This window comes from Sciurus carolinensis, chromosome 11 (assembly GCF_902686445.1).
Source record: "Sciurus carolinensis chromosome 11, mSciCar1.2, whole genome shotgun sequence".
Classification (NCBI taxonomy): Eukaryota; Metazoa; Chordata; class Mammalia; order Rodentia; family Sciuridae; genus Sciurus; species Sciurus carolinensis.
This window is the reverse complement of record NC_062223.1, coordinates 77,181,243-77,202,104: the sequence shown is the minus strand read 5'-3', so window position 1 is coordinate 77,202,104 and position 20,862 is coordinate 77,181,243. Positions and strand designations below refer to the sequence as shown.

General features: G+C 49.3%; 2 protein-coding genes across 4 annotated transcripts in view; one reads left to right on the top strand and one right to left on the bottom strand.

The window, feature by feature from the left end:
• Chrdl2 (chordin like 2) overlaps nt 1-9,936 on the top strand; it is a 33,076-nt gene extending 23,140 nt beyond the window's left edge. Inside the window, exons 6-12 of one of the 2 annotated variants that reach the window (XM_047516679.1) lie at nt 934-989; nt 3,004-3,172; nt 4,196-4,390; nt 4,715-4,888; nt 5,682-5,736; nt 9,045-9,137; nt 9,785-9,875. In XM_047516679.1, the coding sequence (XP_047372635.1) occupies nt 934-989; nt 3,004-3,172; nt 4,196-4,390; nt 4,715-4,888; nt 5,682-5,736; nt 9,045-9,137; nt 9,785-9,875 (833 nt within the window). Of the gene's footprint in view, nt 1-933; nt 990-3,003; nt 3,173-4,195; nt 4,391-4,714; nt 4,889-5,681; nt 5,737-9,044; nt 9,138-9,784 lie in introns of both variants that reach the window. The other variant, XM_047516678.1, reaches the window with a different exon arrangement.
• Nucleotides 2,640-20,862, bottom strand: part of Pold3 (DNA polymerase delta 3, accessory subunit) — a 101,859-nt gene continuing 83,636 nt past the window's right edge. The window contains exon 15 of one of the 2 annotated variants that reach the window (XR_007103908.1): nt 2,640-3,150. The gene's annotated coding sequence lies outside the window, so the exon portion shown is untranslated. The remainder of the gene's footprint in view (nt 3,151-20,862) is intronic. The other variant, XR_007103909.1, reaches the window with a different exon arrangement.

Sequence of the window (20,862 nt, the reverse complement as noted above, 5' to 3'; positions counted from 1 at the left end):
AGTAAAGTGAGGGTAGCCTCGGAGAGAGGATGGCACCCAGGGCTGTAGGAAGCTTTGAGTGCTGGTCCCCTAGGGGAGTGGTAGCTAGAAGATCCTGGGGTGTTCAACTGGAGGGGCAGGGTGGAAGAGGAGTTGGAGAGTACAGACCTGGGAGTGTGTGGTAAAAACCAAAGCCTAGTTCTTGAGTGTAGCTGTAGGTAGGAGGAGTGGCTGCCCAGCACACTGTAGCTATACTGGCTGCAGGAATGGGATTCTGGATCCTTGGACCATCCACGATGCCTCAGTATCCCAGAGAGGCAACTTGGTTTTGTTTTTGTTTTCTGGAGACGGAGTCTTGCTATGTTGTCTAGGCTACTCTTGAACTCCTGGGCTCAGGGGACCCTCCTGCCTTATTCTCTCAAGTAGTGAGCTACAGGTGGGTGCCACTGTGCCTGGTTCAGAGTTTACTTTTACATAAAGACTAAACAAAACCAGATGCAGTGATGCATGCCTGTCATTTCAGGGATTTGGGAGGCTGAGGCAGGAGGATCACAAGTTCAAGGCCAGCCTCATCAGCTTAAGAAGGCCCTAAGCAACTCAGCAAGACCCTGTCTCTAAATTAAAAATTAAAAAAGTTGGGGATGCAGCTCAATGGTTAAGCACCTCTAGGTTTAATACCCAATACAAAACACACACACACACAAAATGAAACCAAACAAGATGCTCTGGTTTGGTCAAGCAGTCCTAATGGTGACCAGGAGGTCAGTGTGGGAAAACAAGGAAGCAATCCAGAATGAGGGGAGGCTGAAATGGGAAGTGGGATGAGTTACCCTTGGGAAGAGGAGCCTGCTGGTAGGCTCTGGAAGGAGCAGAGTCTGTGAGTGGAGGCCTCAGGGCCAGAACCATCAGGGCTGAAGAGCTGAAGGCTGACCTATCTTCCTTTTGAGTTTTCAGATGGGGCAGGTGAGACATCAGCTGAAGAGGACACCATGCGATCACACAGTGGGGCGGTAAGTACGCAGCTTTACCATAGCAGGGTGGGGAGAGAGGCTGATATCAGGGCCTAAATCTGCATCACTCATAGCTCATTCATGTGCTGGGTCACCTGTTAGCCCCCTCCTCCCCGCATAGTCCAGCTCCTCTCCCTACACTCCTGTCATGGCTAATGGGCCAGGAGGAGCCTGAGAGAGAAAAGAGGTAGCCGCACAGGGTAGGAACAGGCCCTAAACCCTGAACTTCCTTACTTCCCTCTTGCGAATCTCTTTGAAACTGTTCCATCCATCCTGTCCTCAGGCTGCTTCCAGGAACATGTTCTCCTGAGGGAATGACCTCTGGTTTGGGCCAGCACCTTCCCCTCCCCCGCCCCAGTTCTTGGGACACTGGTTCTTTGTCTGGGATCTACCTCTCTGTTTTCCCCTCCCAGTCAGTCTACAGTTAATATGGGCTGAACTGCTCTCTCTCTCTCTAGTCTAAGAAGGAGGTGAAAGGAGGGAGAAAGGGCCAGACACTGACTCAAGTCCCCACTTGGTCCTCTGTGCTAGGTCTACAATGGGAACAACCTCACCTGCTCTTTCAGACTGGGTCCCCTGAACCCTGGGGCACTGGAGGCTGGGTTCTTCTTCCCAGAGATCCTCAGGAGTGCGCATGACCTCTCCTCTGCCAGATCATCCTCCTTTCCAGGCTGGACCTTCTCAAGTGGGGGCCTGTGCCACAGGACCTGAGCCATTCCATCCTCTCCCTAGGAGGCAGTGACTTCAAGCCCACCCAGGCTTAGTTCCAGGCCTGGAGCATCAACTTGCTGGATGACTTGGGCAAGTCACCACATGGGGAGTGGACTCTCTAAGTCCTTCCTGCCTCAGTTCCACTCAAAAAGCCTTTTCTGGAAGATTTCTGTATGCCTGGTCCTGTGCTGGGATCTGGGACAGTTTCTACTCTGGATCTCTTGTGAGCTCAGTCTCTGGCCTATGAAAGAACTGACTTAGGGACTGTAAAGGCAAGAACAGGCTTTAGCAGAAGGGATATAAGTGACTCTGGGTCACGAGGGCAGTAACAGGCTTTGCTCTCTGCCCCCACCCACTTGTTCTTCTCCATGGCCTGGAGCAACCCAGTTCCCAAACCGAGCTGCAAAGCTCCTGCCCCATAAACTGTCCTCACTTCCCACCCTTTGGTGTCACTGCTAGCCTCCCGAGATCTGATCTGGAGGGGCAGGGTCTTGGGCTCTTGGATTCTAGGGGCTCAAGCAAAGGAGACCTGAGCTCTGAAGATTGTCTCTGGATGCAGCCTGCTATTAGTCTTCTGCCTGTAGGATTTTGGGGCCTACTGGGATATTCTGAGGCCCATCCTTTTGTCATATCACTTAACTCTTCTCAGACAAAAGAGAATTTCCCGGTTTGTACCCTTACTATGTACTCACCTTTTGGTTTTTTGTTTTTGTTGTTGTTGGTGGTGGTGGGTTTTGTTTGTTTGTGTGTTTGTTTTTTTGGCACTGGGAATGGAATCCAGGGGCATTTTTACTGCTAAGATACATTACTAGTCTTTTAATTTTATTTATTTTTAAACAAAATTTTGACACAGAATCTTGCTCAGCTGCAGAGCCTCTAAGTTGCTGGCCTTGAACTTGCAATCTTCCTGCCTCAGCCTCCTGAGTTGCTAGGATTATAGGCATGCACACCATCTTCACCTTCTGTTTCTCAAACTGAAGTTCTCTACATCCTTCATCTTGTCTCCCAGATCAAGACCTCAGCAGCTTCTACTCACTCCAGCCCCAAGCTCCTGGCTCTGACAAGGCCTGGGAAGGACCTGATGGAAACTGGATTTCCAAATCACTATGCTCTGAGAGTTTTCAAAGATCCGCTGAGAACATCTTAGACCCCATCCAGATCTTGCTATCTGGAGCCGATCCCTCTCTTCACTGGGAAGTCTGCCGGTGTCCACCCTCAGGCCTCTTGCTGCAGCCTGGCCTGTGGCTCCTCCCCGACAGTGGACCATTGCAGTCAGTCAGTGAGCTGTGTTCTTCTTTTGCAGAGACATTCCCAGGATCCATGTTCAGGTGATGGTGGGAGAAAGAAAGGCCCGGGCACCCCAGCCCCCACTGGCCTCAGCTCCCCTCTGGGCTTCATCCCTCGTCACTTCCGACCAAAGGGGGCAGGCAGTACAACTGTCAAGATTGTCCTGAAGGAGAAACATAAGAAAGGTGGGGGCTGGACCCTCCTCCAATCTGTTAATGGGGGCAGGGGACCCAACTGCTTCTACCTCCTGCACCTGCTACTCTGGTTCTCCAAACACAACTTGGTCATGAACTTATAATCTCGTAGAATATCAAAACTGAAAGTGCCCTTGAAGGTCAAGGGGTCTAACCCCCTTTGACAGGACCTTGAAGTGCACAGTGTTGAATTAGAGATAGAACCAGTTCTAAAACAGCACAACAATATTGTTTTGAGCCTCTGTCATGTCTTTTCTGGTAAATGGAAGAGACAGAACAGAGAGATGAAGAATGGCCTGGCTCAGGGGTAGAGCATTTGCCTAGCATGTGTGAGGCACTGGGTTCGATCCTCAGCACCACATATACATAAAATAAAGGTCCATTAACAACAACACAAAGAATGTTCTCTACCCTCAAGTGGTTCATGGACTAGCTGGGAAGAAAGACGTGAATAAATTAATATGAAGCAGTGCTGAGCAAAAGTTTGACAAAGGAACGGGGGAGCTGGGCTGCAGGAAGACAGTGGGGTTAGAGTGGGGGAAGCCATGACTGCATAAGGGAACAGGGGCCCCACTGCAGGGATCCCCCACAGGTGGAGACGGAGGAGCTATGTGGCTACTAGATCCCAGCCCATTGTACAGATAGGACACAGGTGGGGAAGGGGAAAGGGACCTGCCGGAGCTCATATGATCAAGTGGTGACAGAAGTTAATCTCGGTTCTCCTACCCCCAGGCCAGCCCTCCCCTTGCTTCCCCAGAAGTGCCCTGAGGCTAGGGGAGGGCTGTCCATCTTCAGCTAGTCCCTACTGGGCATCTCAGCCCTGGGTGCTGAGATGGGGGGATGCCAGGGTCAGGGGACAGGTATTATACCCTGGCCTGCACTTTGCAGGCAATGTAGCTGGTCACACTGATGGTGGGAGGGAGCTCCTCCAGGGCCCATCCCACCTGCTGCTGGCCCCAGAGAATCTGGAGGGGCCCAAGATGCTGACCCTTCCCCCTTTCTGTCCTCATCTAGCCTGCGTGCACGGTGGGAAGACATACTCCCACGGGGAGGTGTGGCACCCAGTCTTCCGTTCCTTTGGCCCCCTGCCCTGCATCCTATGCACTTGTCAGGATGGCCACCAGGACTGCCAGCGTGTGACCTGCCCCACTGAGTATCCCTGCCATCACCCTGAGAAAGTGGCTGGCAAGTGCTGCAAGATTTGCCCAGGTACAAGGAAGTGCTGGGAGCAGGGAGGGCACACTCTCCCCAGGGCCACAGACACTCGGAACATCTCAGACCTGGAGGTGCACGCACTCAGAGCCACAGGACGCAGGGTTTATAGATGCACGGACTATAGAAGCACAGGAGTGGAAAATGTCAGACTTTAATGGAACGATCAAATGTTACAGTAATAGACTCAGGTTCCTGATATAGATGTAGAATCAAATAATGTCTGGACTCCGTCAAGTCATAAAATCTTAGAACCTTAGAACTTTCAAGAAGAATAGCCAATGCTGATTGAGCACTTCACGAGTTCCTTATCTCATCCAGAGGACAAAGCAGACCCCGGCCACAGTGAGATCAGTTCCACCAGGTGTCCCACAGCGCCCGGCCGGGTTCTTGTCCACACATCGGTATCTCCAAGCCCGGACACCCTGCATCGCTTTGCCCTTGAGCATGAGGCCTCTGACCAGGTGGAGATCTACCTCTGGAAGCTGGTAAAAGGTGAGCGGCTCACTCTCGACCGGGAGTACCTCTGGACTTTCCCCTTCCTGTCCTCCAGACCCCAACGGGCTTTAGGGATGTTTTGTTGATCAGGTACCTTTGGATGCCCTTCCAGGTATAAGAGTACCTGATTCCACGAATCAGGGAGACCAATTTCGTCTGTGATTCTCTTGACAGTTCTGATAAATTCCCTCATTGAATTGCCAAGGCCTTGAAGTGCTCCCTCTCCTGGGGGGAAAGGGTTATTGCACCTTGCAAGGAGCCTACCCTGATGAAATCAATAGTTGTTTAATGGTAGGATTTTAACCACCGTGAGGGAGACCTTTCCTAGCGCATCCTCAAAGCGCTAGGTCTTGAGGCTAGTTTCACTAAGCCTTTTCTCAATGGTGGATCCTATCACTTCAAGGTAAGCTGATGTTAGAATATATTTCTCATTCTGTGAGAAAACTGCCCTATTTAATAGGCTGCTCATATCACCAAGTGAAGGGTTGCTGAGAGTTTGGTTTTAAGGCTTTTCTTAAAAAACCTAAGTCCCTTAGGTAGAGTGAAACATTAAACCATGATTCAAACTAAACTTTTTAAGTATGAATTAGTGATAAGATCACTTTCCTCGACATGGGTTTGCCTGGGGGAGTGGGGTGGAAGAGGAAAAGGGAATGATGATAAGAATGATGACTGATAATGACAATCAATGTGTGTCGCACTTTAGAGTTTATAAAGTGCTTCCACATTCACTATTTTACTTGATCCTCAAAGATCCTGAGAGTTAGGTATTATTGTCCCCATTTTACAGATGAGGAAACTGAGGCTCAGAGAGGTGAAGTACCTGGCCCAAGGCCACACAGCCAGTAAGTGGAGGACGGGAGCTAGAGCCCATGTCTTGTGACGTCAGATGCGGCTCTTTCCCTGCTCTACTCTGCCCCCTGTCGTAGGAGGAATGGACGAAGAAAGTGGAGCTGTTCAGCCTGGAGAAGAGAAGACTCAGGGGGCCAGGACTGCTGGCTTCATGGCTCTGAAGGGCTGCCCCAGGCAGAGGGAACAGCCATATACTGAGTGATCACAAGGGTCAGACCACAAGCATGGGCTTTGGAATACGGCAGACCTGGGTTCAAGTCCCACCTCCGCCACTTCAAATCCTGATTCTGCGCTTTCTTAGCTGTGTGATCTTGGGCAATCACTTGACCTCTCTGGACCTCAGTTTTCTCTTCTGTTAATTGGGAAGAGGGGTTTTGGAGGGTTAAATGAAATGATGTAAGAACCCGACTTATAGTCAGTTCTGCAAATGTCAGTTTCCTCCTCCCACCCCATGGGTTGGTTAGAATTGCAGAGAGGCAGGTTTCTTATCACTGAGAGGAATTTTCTCATAGTCCAAGCATTCCAACAGAAGAAGGAGAGAGTAAGCTCCGCTTAGGGGCAGAGAGTGAGCAAGACCTGGTTAGGGGTCTGTCCTTTCATTGTTTTGAGTCTTAAGATTCTATGGGTCCCTGGACTGGTGCTGGCTGCATGTTTACTCTGGGCCTCCCCAGAATCCACACTCTCCAAGCAGGTGCTGAGGCCACGGAAAGTAATAAACCCCAGGCTCTGTCCTTAGGAATGCATGGCTTAGTGACCCAAGTGCAGCGGGAGCTAATGGGGAGCTAAGCTGGTCAGGAAAGGCTCCCAGAGATGGGCCTCCACAATGTAGCAGGGTGCGAGGGACTTAGAGAGGCAAGAGGGTGCTTTACAGGCAGAATGGCAGTGGCAGCCCCAAACTCTGGCCCCAGAGCCTACGATCATGTTCCCTGTGCCTGCTGCACTGCAGGCACCTTGTAGCGGGCACCTTATTTAATCCTCAAGAGAAATCTAAGGGGTATGTACAAATGCCCATTTTGTGGATAAGAAAACTGAGTCTGAGAAATCAAACAACTTGCTCAAAGTCACACAATTTAAACAGTAAAGCAAGGATTCAAACCCAGGTCTGACTGTCCCCAGTGCCACCTCCACAGAAGTGACTATGTTTTTTGGAAGGTGCTAGAGGAAGGCCAAGGAGTGCCAGGATGGCACAGCAGGGGAGTAGCTCAATGAAGTATGTATGGGACTCTTCACCTTCACAAAGCCAGGCCACCCTCCTGTCACTACCATGTTCCAATCTCCTGAACCTTGAACTGCCTAAATGCTGCACCGGTCACCCTGTTCCCTCCCTGTCCCAGATCATGAGTCAAAACAAACACTCTTAGGGCTGACTGTCAGGGGACACCGCTCAGTGTCCTATAAGAGGGGTGCAAAGAGTGAGCAGGAGGTTGCTGAGACCGGTGTTAGCAAGGCCTCCCCACGAGGGCCAGCCCCAGGCACCGGAACCAGAGCAGAGAGTTGGCCTAGGGGTAAGGACCTTGGAGATTCTGGAGTTTCAGAATCAGGAAGACCTCAGAGGTCTCAATTCTAAGCACTGCTAGGAAGGAAATGCCCCTGCATCTTCCTGATGGCCTCTGGTCCTGCTTGCACATGCCCCCAAGTGACTCAGTCCCAAGACTTTGAATGGCTCAGCCCAGGGACAGTTCATCTTCATAATGAATGGAACCTGTCCTCTTTCCTGGAACTCATCAATTAAAGCCAGCTCTGCCCTGGGGGACCAAGGGGCCTGGCTACCCTCAAACCTGCACTGTCCTTCAAAGGACAAGAGACACTACCATGGCCCTCAGGCCAGCTCTTGGTTCCAGGTCAAGAGCCCGATCCTCTCCATTACGCTTTACAAGCTATAGTGCGGGCACCCTCCCTCATTCCTGTCACCCCTCTCTCCAGGGGCAGGCCTGTGTATAAGGACCTGTTCCTATCTCATCTCATGCTCATAACTCTGATGTAGCCCCTGTACTTTTGGAGTTCTATCCTGGTCCTTGACCTCTGGGCTCTGAGTCCCAAGGACAGTGCTGGGTGTCTGTAGAGATGGCACTGAGGACAGTTTCCTAGTTCCTAAAACTCAGTTCTAGGATCAGTATTTTGTTTCTCATGGTGGGGTCCCACTCTGATTCCCATAAACCTGCTTAGTTCTTGGTTTTCTTGAAGGCAGTGCTGGCTTAACAGAGGTCTTGCTGGTTGCATCTGTTCTTTTTGGCCAGAGGCCTTGGGGGGTAACAGCTGGTGCGATGTCACAGTCCATGTGCTCAGGGCCTGAGTGTCATGTGTATTGTCAGTGGCCAGCTCCCCACGAGCTGCAAACATCAGGGGTCCAGCTATACTTCTCTCCTCCTTGGGGCCTCACCTAGCCTAGGTATACATGTATTTGTCCATCATCCATCCATCCATCCATCCATTCAGGGATTCATTCATTCTACATCCTGATATAGGCCAAGCTCAGGACCCAGAGAGGAAAGCCCTCCAGAAGCTGGAAGTCTGGTAGGGACATTGAAATAGACATAATAGTAGCACAAAAGCCAAATGCTGTGGGTGTCCTAAGGAGGAAGTTCTTGGTGCCTCGGGCTGGATTAGGGAAGATGTAGCAGCCAAGCGTGGTGGATGGTACCTCTGGCAATGGGAGAAGTAAAAGGTGCAGAGAAGGTGTTCCAGCAAAGTGACTGGCGTTGTAAAGGCTTGGCCCTCAGGGAACTTAGGTATTTGCTTAGAGTTGAACCACATGCAAGGTACTGCCACTCAGTTCTTGGGTGACTGAGTAAGCACAGCAATTGATCTTTACCATACATTCTCTGCCCAGGGGAAAGCTTGACCAGTCTATGTGGGCCGGTCACCTGCCTCCCCCTACCCTTCCCTCTCTCTGTCCTGGCACTGTAGCCAGGTTGCTGTGTAAAAGCAAATGGTGCTGGTGACAGGAGCAGGGTCAGCAGAAAAAAGAGGCTATAGGATGTGGGTCTTATCTTGGAGGTGATATGAAGGTCATGGAAGGGGAATGGCAGGGTACCATACAATGTCAAATGGCCACCCTTAGGATTACAGTTTAGAGGGACAGTGAAAGGGGTTAGGCTGGAGTAGTGAGGGGGGCAGGGCAGTGGGGGTCTGAGTGAGGAGAGTGGCAGTGAGCAGATTGAAATGTTTAGGTTCATTCCACAGGATTTGGTGTTTGATCAGAATGGGGGTAGGGGAGGGAGGTGGCTGGGTTGGTTCTAAGTCTAAGTCACTGACCATAAGGTCCTGCTTTTCCTGCTCATGCCCTTGTCTCTGCCCTCAGGAATCTTCCACTTGATTCAGATCAAGAAAGTCAGGAAGCAAGACTTCCAGAAAGAGGCACAGAACTTCCGGCTGCTCACCAGCACCCAGGAAGGTGGGACCTTGGGCTGAGGAATGGCGCCTGGGAGGAGAGCAGGGTAGAGGCAGGACCTCTTGGGGAGTTCCCAGGCTGCTGGTGCCAGGAGGAGGGGCTGTCAAGGGGGGGTGGTGTCGGCCACAGACGTCAGTTCCCAGCACAGGAATCCAGTGGGCGGCTGGGCCAGATTTCCCAACTCGGAAGCCAGATAGGGAAGGTGAAGTAGAACTGACTGGCTTTGGTCTTAGTGCTGGGGGTGGGGGTAGAGGGACAGAGCTGTAGGAGGGAGGACTGAGCCCCCAAACCCTGGTGGCTCCCTCCCTCTCTACTAAAACATTCCCCACTGAAACCCTCCTAATCACTTCCTTGACACCTTAATTTGTTCTGCATTACTTTTAAGAAGATGGACCCAGGTAGGGGTAGGAGAGGAAGGTCACAGATGGGAGTGTTACCAGCAGGGGTCAGGAACTTGCCCAGTCCCAAAACACAGGTTGTTTGAAGTTGGAGTCATGGAACAGAACTGTATGATATGGATTTCCCCTCTGACCTCCAATCCCTGCCATGCAGCTCCTCCTGCCCTCAGCTCCCCATCCCCTATCCCCACCACTGTTGTACGCATGCGCACACACGTTCCCCTCCTCTCTCTTTTGCCTCCCTCCATACAGGTCACTGGAAAGTCTTCCTAGCCCAGACTCCAGAACTGAAGGTTACAGCCAGTCCAGTCAAAGTGACCAAGAGCTTATAACAAAGACCTAAACAATTGCAGATGTGAGCTTTATCATTTTTGTTATTATATATTAATAAACAAGAACCTGCATTACCCCTCACCCCTGTCTGCTGTGTTCAATGCAGCTCTTCCAGGGACTCTGCAAGGTTGGCCCAGTATCCCTATTTTATAGGGGTGGAAACAGATCCAGAAGGGGCAGAAAGGAGCCCCAGTCCTTGTGGTAGCTTATCACTGGAGCCAGGGACAGTTCCTGCAGCCTCCCAGCCCGGGCCCTTGTCTGCCACAGTACCCTTGTCTTCTGCCCTGCTTTCTACCCCCAAGCCTCCTACTAAGACAGCTCCTGCTTTTACACGTGCAGTTCCCTCCCCAACCCCAACCCTCCTGGCCTCACCTAAGTGGCACTGAGCCCAAGAAGGTGTACTGACTCAGTTATCCAAGTGGGTGGTGAATGGAGCCTCAAAGCACTTACCCAGGAGTCAGGGGCCCTCACCGTCTTCAGTCTCTTGACAGTGATGAAACTGAGTTTAAGGAGCATAATTAATATTTGCCAGAAGGCACAGAGCTGGTTTGTAGCAAAGGTGGAATTGGAAGCCAGGGTTCCTGCTCCAGGCGAGCGCTTGTTCCCTAGTTCCATGCTGGGATGAGTGTTAGAAGCCCAAACATTTTCCCCTCTCAGGAGTTCCAAGGCTTTGCAGTGAGATGGCCAACTTGGCACCATGTAATGAGGAGAAGAACTAACACTTATAACTAAGGACAGATCAATAATTAATTCTGCCCACATGCACAAGTCCTTGCTATATCAGAAATGCTTTAAGACCCATGATTTCCTTAAGGTGAATAGTATAGGATTTGTCCCTGTTGTAGAGAGGAGAAATGAGACTCAGGAAGGGTGATGTCCTCCCCAATGCCTCATAGTGTTTGGAGTATTGAAGCAGGACCAGAGGCTCTGGTACAGATGGTCTCAACTTCCTGTGGCCACAGCTCCCCTCAGCCACCCTGCCTAGGCCTGGCTGAAAGCCCTGGAGAAAAGGTGGACAGGATACTTATGCAGGCACTTAGAGGGCCTGGCAGCTGTTCTCATAGCCTTGGTCTCCAATCTAGGGTTCCTGAGGTCCAGAAAGACTGTTAAGTACCCCACCAATGCCACCCTCACTGAGCAGGGATGGGTGTCCAACTTCCTTGAGATCCCTCTGCCAGCCCTAGGGGCTCTGGTTTGAGACACTAGGATTGGAGTAACATGGCCAGAACTTCACCCTCATCCTCTGAGTCAGAAGATATCTACCTCCTTCCCTCATAGCCTCTGCCTGTCCCTCCTGAAGAAGACTCCTTACTTCAGCCTGCCTTGCTTCCACGCAGGCTTAACCTAGAACTTGGAATGGGTTCTGAGCATCCCATATTCAACTGAGCACAGGAACAAGGTCCAGTCATTCACGTGGTGAATTCTGGTTCTCTTTTTTATTTTTTAGTTGGACACAATATCTTTTCTTATATAATTTTTTTAGTCGTCAATGGACCTTTATTTTATTTATTTATATGTGGTGCTGAGGATCGAACCCAGTGCCTCACACATGCTAGGCCAGTGCTCTTCTACTGAGTCACAACCCCAGGCCGACACAATATCTTTTTTTTTTTTTTTTTTTTTTTTTTTTTTTTTTTTTAGTTGCAGGTGGACACAATATCTTTATTTTATTTATTTTTATGTGGATTGAACCCAGTACCTTGCACGTGTGAGGCAAGCGCTCTACACTGAGCCCCAGCCCCAGCCCATCTGGACCTCTTTCAAGCTAGCTTGGATGTGTTCTTCTAGTGCAGCTTTCCCTGACACCAGCCCCCTCCCCTCTGCTAGAGGGTGGTCTTGGAGGCAGGGCTCTGCAATGGGGATGCTTCAGGGAATGGGATTGGATACAGGGAATGGATTTCCCTGTATACTTATCCTGATGTTACAGTCAATCTGCCATCCTGGTTTCTTCAATGGGCTTATCTGAAGCCTGTGCTGTGCACCCCGTGTTCTACTGTGGGAGTGGCACATCAACCCCTCCTTACTTTGGTCTGGGCTTTCCTCAGTGTGTGAACACAGGCTCACTGTGTTAATCTAAGCAGCTCTACCATGGCCTCAGACTGCTCTAGGTGTCTTTTCCTTCCATTATTCATTCATGAAACATTTTCTAAGCCACTCGGTTTGACCTTGTGCTAGACCATTGACGGAGCAAGGAGTCAAAATTGCCCTTCCCATTCTGAGGAGGCCTCAAGACTTTAGGAGATGGGGGAAACAGAAGTGTCATGACACCTAAGTGCTGAGGGTGGTGATGGCAGGGACTGTGGGAAGTATAGTTCCCAGCCCAAACTGAGGCAATTTAAGACAGCTCTGAAGGACGAGGAGGTGGAAAAGGGGTAGGGATGCCAGGCATGCGAGGTGATGCACAACTGTAATCCCAGTGACTTGGGAGGCTGAAGCAGGAGGATCCCCAGTTCAAAGTAAGCCTCAGCAATTTAGCAAGGCCAGCCTCAGTGAAGCCCTAAGCAACTTAGTGAGACCCTGTCTCAAATAAAAAATAAAAAGGGCTGGGGATGTGGCTCAGTGGTAAAGCATCCCGGGGTTCAATTCCCAGTCTCAAAAAAAGAAAAACCCTCTAGAAGGATTGGTGATAGCCTATGTAGAGAAAACTCTGTAGAAGATGAAAAAATAGGGAGAATCACAAATAGCTCACTGTTGTTAGACAATAGTTTGAGGCAATGGGCAAAGGGAAGTAAGGTTGCCTACTGGCTGAGTCTCTAACTTCACTCCAAGGGCAGTGGGGAGCCTGGGTAGCACTTCAGTGCTGTGGTCAGATTTGTGGTTTAGGAAGCTAGAAGGGGTTGGGAGGTTGGGAGAAAGAGGCTGAGACCAGGTAGGAGGTAGTTGTGGGAATCCATGTAAGGGATGAAAATGGTCTGGCAGAAGGGAGGCCATGGGGAAGGCAGAAAGGGTGACCGACTGGATGCAGGAATGAAGGAGAGGGAGGAGTCAGTGTGCATCTGGAGTCTCACCTGGTGAACAGGGAAAAGGACCCAGAAGTTTCAGTTGGGCACATCTGGAGTCTCAGGAGACAGTCTCTTTGGGCATATTATGGATCAGGAGAGAAGGCTGGGCAGGAAAGATGGAGAGTTGGGCACTACTGGACTATAGGTGGTAACAAAAGCCAGGGGAGAGACTGAGGAATGAAACCAGAAGGGGGACAAGGACAGAGCCCTGGATATCAGCAAGGGAACAACTGCAAAAGCCAGAGGGAACATAGGAGGAATGGAGGCTGAGAAGTCTGCTAGATGAGGCCTTAAAGAGTTCTCTGTGAGCACAAGAGGGCTCTGGCGACCATGGCAATCAGCAATGTCAGGATTATTGACAGGGAGATGCTGGGTTTTAGGGGTAGGGTTGAGGTAGTATCTGGGAAGTGAGGAAACTGAAAAGTCTTTTAAGTCTGGCACTAAAGAAGAGCCAGTTGTGGTGGTACATGTCTGTAATCCCAGCAACTCGGGAGGCTGAGACAGGAGGACTGCAAGTTTGAGATCAGGATGAGAATTTAGCAAGACCCTCAGCAAAATAGCAAGGCTCTGTCTGAAAATAAAAAGGGCTGGGGATATAGCTCAAAGCTCCCCTGGGTTCAATCTCCAGTGCTAAAAACTAAGCAAGCAAGTAAATAAATAAATAAAAATGAAAGAAACTTGGCAATAAAGGAGAGAGGAGGAAGACTGCCTGGGTGTGCACATGAGGTGGAAGAGGAGTTTTCAATGGGAGATTCAAGCCAGTCTCAGTGATGAGAAGAAAAAGGAAAGAAACAGAAGTGAGGAGGGAGGAAGGTAAGGTTCAGGAACTTGCTGTGTAACCCTGGCTTGTCTATCATGACAGAGATGGGGAAGAAGGAAGGGGTAGTCTCCACGGTTGCCCAGCTCTCCCCCTCCTGGGGCTCCCCACGGGTCCAACAAAGAGTTCCATGGATCCACTATCCTGCCTGGTGACCAGTGACATCCCTTCCCATATGCATGGCCACTAGTAAACAAAGCAGTTTCAAATTCATTGTCTCATCTGATCCCTAGGACCCAATAAGGTGGGGCTTGTTAACCATATCATAGAGATGAGGACATTAAGGCTCAGGGAAAGTGACCAACCAAGACCATATAAGAGCAAATGGAGGAGTTGGGTTGAGGACTATGATAACAGTATCCTTAAAAATTCCAGAGCTCTGGAGGGGGCCAGATCCTGGGCTGGGTCAGGTATAGCAGACCTGGGCTCAGAACCTCTATTCCACTTGACCCTCCTGGCCCCCAAACTGAACCATCCTATTACAATGCTAGGCCTGGCCTCCACGTTTCCTGGGGATGCTTCCTCCTCCTCTTCCTGGAGCAGCTGTGAAGCCATGTCCTCCCATCCCCCAAGAACATGGGGCTCTGGGAAATGGCAGTATTTCTGAGAAACAGGACGTGGCCTGTGGTTTGGAGCTGGCCTGGGGGTGAGGGAAGGCCTGGGGCCCCACCAGGCACAATGGCATCTCTCTCTATGGCTGGCTTAGCAATCCTCCTTCCTTTGTCCTGGTCCCTGGATGTCACCCCTGCCTGCCTTTTCCTCCAGTCAGTTCAGGGAAGATGAGTAGGAGCTTGGCTGAGGCTGGAAGAGGCATGAGTTGGTGCAGGCTTTTCTACATATGAAAGTTTTCTCAGACTCTCTAGAATTAGAACTTGGATGTTTGGGCCGCAGCTTCGGACTGGTTTAATGGTCACAGGAAATCTGATGTCTCTCCCTAGTCCCACTTTTATCTCCCTCTGGCACAAATTAGAGTTCAAACAGCAAATGAGAGTCTGGACTACGAATGGAACTTGAGGGTCTGATTCTGAAGTTTGGGTCTCCCCTCCTTCATGGCACCTGTCCCAAGGATGAGGAGACCAGCCTTCTCACCAGCTCCTCTGCTGCCAGACTCTCTCTTCCCCAGAATGACCTTTCAAAAACAGATCTGACCATGTCTCTTCCTTGTTAAGGACCTCTTTGCATGACTTTCCACTGCCCTCAGGATAGTGCCAAGCTCCCCCATGAACCTTCCTTGCCTGTCTCCTGTGGCCTCTTCCACCCAATCCCCAGCTTTGTCTCCCAGTGGCACCCCAGTGTCCAGTGTGCTACACCACCTGATCAAGTTGGGATAGACCTGGGCTCCGGGAAGACCTGAATCACAGACTCCGATAGATACCATCAGAAATGTTCTCTCTCCATTCTCAGTTCTGTTGCCCCTAAATATCAGCCCTTCCTTTTCAACCAACTCTTCCTAGAAGTAGACAACACACCATGCACTGCTGAGCATCTTCAAAGCTCATAAGCAGACTGGGTACAAAGGGTCCTCCTCTCTAATTCCAATAGAAATACTCTGATGGGTCCTCATTGGGTGATATGTAAATAACCTTGGGTGACCAAGCATAAGGTTCTATAATAAAGACATGTAGCAGGTGCTCAAAAATGGTATTGAGTCCCAGTGTCACCATCACTGCCACCATTACTGCCACCTCCATCACCAGGACCACTCCTCACATTTTCAGGGCCCAGACAAAAATACAAATGGAGCCTACATATCATGCCTTATATTTAAAACTTAAAAGCCAAATTAACAAAGTATTACATAAATTTTCTCTTTCCACTTTGACAAATAGAACTTCTTAATGACTTTGATGTCTAAGTTCAAATATAAAGTTTTCTGACTTCTCTGAATTCTGTGCCAAAACATGGTGGCAGAATAGGGAGTTTTCAGCTGTTGGCTTAACCTGTCTTCTCTTCTTATTCTCTTCTTATTCTAGCTCTGTTCTGTACTGAAAGGGGTCTCACACATACACATGCTGGACACCCCAGTGTGCATATCTGTGATGGTTTTAGAATACCTCCATAAATGCTTTTATACTCCCAACACTGTAAGTTGTGGTCTATGTCTTTTCTCCTTAAATCTGGGTGGGCTTAACTCATTTGTACCAGCAGAATGAAGCAGAAATTGGGCTGGATAACTTCCAAGACTAGGCCAGAAAAATCAACTCAACTACTGCTTTGTTTTCTGAATTACTTGCTTTTGGAACCCTACATCACTAGGTTTGAAATCCAGCCACTCTGAGGCTGCCATGCTATGAGGAAGCCCAGACCCCATGGAGAGGCCACAGATAGATACTCCAATTACAGCTCTAGCTGAGCTGTAGGCCAACTTTTGGAAGCCACTACCAGATCATGTGCATAAAAACCTCTCCAGTTGATTTCAGCCTCTAGCTATTGAGTCTTCCCAGCTGAGGCCCCAGACATCATGGAACAGAAATAAAGCATCCCATTGCTCCTTGCCCAAGTTCCTGACACACAGAATTCATGAGCATTCTAAAACATTTGTTCTAAGAAGCTGAGTTTTGGGGGCTGGGGTTGTGGCTCAGTGGTAGAACATTTACCTAGCCTGTGTGAGGCACTGGGTTTGAGTCTCAGCACCACATATAAATAAATAAAATAAAGGTCCATTGACAACCAAAAAAAATTTTTTAAAAAGATGCTAAATTTTGGGGGTAATTTGTTATGCAGCAAAAATAAGTAGAACAAGTCCAAATTTCACCCACAGTTGGCAGGACCCTTTCAGTGGTAAACTATCCCTCAGGTTAGAGAAGGGGCCTAGGGCAGGGAGATGTGCAGGTCTATAAGTGGATTTGGCTGTTTGGACAGAGAAGTTCAGGATCCTGGGATTCTGAGTGTATTCTACAAGGGGCTGGTGGTGTACGTCACCATTGATTTCATGGATTCCTTATGTTATGAATGTGGGGGGCAGTTGAAAGAGGGCCCATGTGAGGCCTTTTAGAGGGCCTGGCTATGGGCAGGTAGGGAGTCTCTCCTGAGTCTAAGGGTGGTCTTGCTCTCCACCACCACCAACACAGGTGATGCAAATATTCTCTGCATCCAACTATGTCCTCAGAAGTCCCCAGTGTGGTTAAAGAGAAAGAGACATAAACAAGTGACAAAAGAGCGAGCAAGTACTCAAATAGAAGGCAGCTCAGGGGGGTTGTGAGAAACCACAGCTGGCAGTTGAGGGAGAAGGAAGTTAGAGAAAGCTTCCCAGAAGAGGGATCATCCAAGTAGAGACCTTAAGGAATGGTCCAGGAAAATTACCCCAGGTGATGGGGGATGGAGAAATCTTGTTCCAGTTCTAGGAAACAGTATGGCTGGAGGCCCGGTGACAAGCATGAGTGTGGACATCTTGGAAACTGCAAGAAGTCCAGCTAGGCAAGAGAATAGCTTTGGGCAGTGGAGCACAGGTGAGGGGCACAGTGTGCAAAGAAAAGCCAGGAAGGCAGCAGGCATCAGCTTTTCCCTTCTCTCAGAATGGGACTGATGATCAGGGAAGAGGTGCTGGAATGGTTGCCAATACCAGAGCCTACCCTGACGCCCCAGGGCCAGTAGTTATTTTAAATATCTTCCAAACCAGTAGTTATTTTAAATATCTCCCCTATTTTTGAACCTGGAAGGATTTGCAGCAGTGGAGTGGCTCAGTCAGATCTGTGCTTTACAAAGATCAGTCAGTCTTCTGTGGGAGACGGCTTAGAGGGAGTCAAAAATGGGAGTAGGATGATCTGTTAGTAAATGATTGCAGCTCTCTGTGTCAGACATGGTGGGAGTCTGGACCAGGGCACAGACAGAGTTAGATTGGATGGCTTTGTGAGTTATTTAGAGGGCAGAATCAAAAGAAGCCAGGGTGAGTCAGACACAGCCCCTACCTTCAAGAAGCTCACAGTGCAATGAAGGAAGAGCATAGACATGAATGGCAATTACAATCACTGTTTTGCAGGTCACATGGGAGCACACACATGATCTCACTTAATCCTTACCACCAATCTCAGATGCAAGTATCAATATTCCAGTTTTCCAAATAAGGGAAATTGATACCCCACGGTAGATGCTATTAGCTGCCTACCCAGCAGTGACTGTTTCTTACTTTCTCTTTTCTAATAGAACCCCATTTGGATGGATGCTCAGCACCTGGGGTGAACCATGACTGACGTAAGCCAGCACTGGTAATCCAATTCTCCTCTGTTGGAGGTGGATCTAGGGTTGGGTACATGATCTAGTGCCAGGGGAGAGAAGATTTTCCTCCTCACAGGAGGGAGTCACATGAGGAGAAAGCATTTTTTTCTGCTGCTTCTCTTTGCTTCTTGCTTCATATGGTATTAGTTAAGGATGTGTGACATGGTGCTGCAGTAGCCATGTTGTGACCACGAGGCTGAGAATGATGAAAGCCAACATACTGCGGAAGACTGTAAGGAGCTGAGTCTTCAAAGGCATACATGACCCTCATTGAACCAATCTGGAGGTCTACCTCCACATTTCTTATTAAGAAAACAAGATATCCTTAGTTTACATCACTATGCAGTGCTTTAGAAGTGACTTGTTCAGTGCCTCTCATCCCTTTGCCATTTTCAGATGCATGGGCTCCCAGTGCTGGTTTCACTCCCAACAGCCAGGCAGGCCAGCATCTACTTCTTGTCAGAGAACTGCCCTCACTGCTGGAGCTGGTTGCATGTGAGCCTGGAAAACCAGAAGAGCCTGAGAATCTACAGCTCCTATCCCACCGCGGGTGGCTCTTAACCAGTGACTAACAGTGCAAAAGCATTAATCCCCCAGATCCCTTGTGATGTGGACAACTGAGGAGTAATTTGAACTGTCCTCAGAGCATCTCTGTAAGGCTGAGCCAAATTCCCCTTTGTGGGACTTGGCCTGAATCGTGCTCTTCCTTGCCTTCTTCCCTTTCTTTTTCCTTTCCTTCCCACTCCTCTACTCTTGATTTGTCTTCAAATATGTTACTTCCTAACACATCATTTTCACATGACTCATCTCAACTTGTGCTCCTGGGAATTCCAACCTAAGAGCCACCATTAGCCAGGTTTTCTGTACCTGCAGCCTAGAGCATCCTAAAGGACACAGGCCGAGCAAGGTGAAGTTCCCATGGTAGGTTTGTTCATATCTATCTAGGTTTTCTGCCTGAAAATCCTGTTTTGTTTTGGTTTTGGGGTTTTATTTTGTATTTTTGGTAGTACTGGGGACTGAACCCAGGAATGCTTTACCACAGAGCTACATCCCCAGCTCCTCATTTTTTTGAGACAGGCTCTTGCTAAATTGCTGAGGTCATTCTTGGACTTGCAATCTTCCTTCCCCTGCCTCCTCAGTCACTGAGATTATAGGTTTAAACCACACATCTGACCTCCTATGGTCTTGCAAATTAAGAAGCTGATGATTGAAAATATATTTTAGTGAAATGCTATATCCTAAAAATAGTAATGAAGGCAGTTAATTACTTTTACCCAATTAATGAGCATCTTCCTTAAGTCTGGCACCAGGGCTATACTACCTCAGTGACCTCTTTTAATCTTCACTAAATTAAACCTATATGGTGGATACTGCTTATATTAGTTTTCTATGCTGAGTAACAAATTGCCACAAATTTAGCATCTTAAAACACTTATTGTTTCACAGTTTCTGTAGGTCAGAAGTCTGGGGACATCTGTGCTTCAGGGTCTTACCAGGTTGCAACCCAGGCACCAGTTAGGGCTACAGTGGAATGAGAGCAACAATTAGATTGATGGGATTCCAAAACCCAAGATATTAACCAATATAGAAGGTAACCAGAGCTCTGACAGGAATAGAGTGTGCTAAAGGGGTTCATAGTGACAAAGAGCACCCCCACAGCGGCAGGGCAAGGCTAGAGGATGTAGCCTTTCAATGGGGTCAGAAAGAAATGACCAGCTTTGGCTATTTGAGAGTGGAGGAGGAAGGAGAGAAGAAAGCATACTTCCAAAGAGGGGACAGTTTGGGCAAATGAAGCAGGCAAACACAGGCATTTGGGATGGGTTGGGGTGGAAGGTTGTTTTGGCACAAGATAGGGGACTGTGAGAAAGGAGGCTGGAGATATGGCTAGGTCCTGGTTTGGAAAAATAGGCTGAGGAGTGGCAGCTTTGTTCTGAAGACTATGGGGAGCCACAGAGGATTGTTGAGCAACAGCAGTCAGGCACAAAGATGCCTTTAGAAGGGTTAATGGCAGAGAATGAACTAGGAAACTGTTGAGCATCTTCTGGCCTCTGGTGGCCTTTCCCACTCAAGGGCACCTTTGATTCTCCCGCAGCCTAGAAGGGAATGTACATGAATGAGGCTGTGACCATTTTGTGAATGAGGAAACTGAGGCCCAATTTAAGACATGGGGCCCTGTGAGTGTGAGGAGTTTCAGTGGTGGGAACGAATGTCCCACTTCAGCGATGATGCTTGGGAGGATGGGGACCAAGGATTATATTTTTTCCTACAGAAAAGGCTGATCCGCCCTCTGTACATCCCACATTCATGCAACAGATTCAACATGGAGATTCTTCAAAGTGTGGATTCTGGGACTCCAAGCTCCAAAGTTCTGATTCAGTAGGTATTGGGTGGAGATATAAATTGGCATTTTAAACAAACACCCAGGAAGACTCAAAGGTCCTGGTTACCCTTTAAGTAACTGACAACCTGGTTGGAGAAGGCTGCCCAAGATTCAGCCAGACCCTGCAAGGCCTTCTCCTCCTGACCCTTCCTCTGGTATCTGTGTTAGCCCAACACACCTCATCACAACTCTTCAGTCTCAACCCTAAGACCTGCTTTACCCAGCAGCCCGTATGAACTTTCCAAAGACCAGATCTGTCTCAATCCCCAGCTCAAACTCCTTCCGTGGCTCCCCATCACCCACAGGTGAGCACCACTCCCTCACCAGTGCTCTGGCAACGCACTCACTTAGCAGCCCTGCTCCCTCTGCCTCTTCCCATGCGCCCTCTGAACACCTCAACTTTCCCCAAGCCGGCTTCCTCTCCATTAAGGGTCTTCTGTGCCTGGCCCCAGAGCTAGCACACCTGTTAACCTTCTATTTTCTTCGTAAACCTCCCAGTGACACGTTAGGGGTGGGGTGAGCGCTGTCAGTCATGGGGAAACTGAGGCGCGGGGTGCGGATTACTAGTCCCCGGGACTGGAAC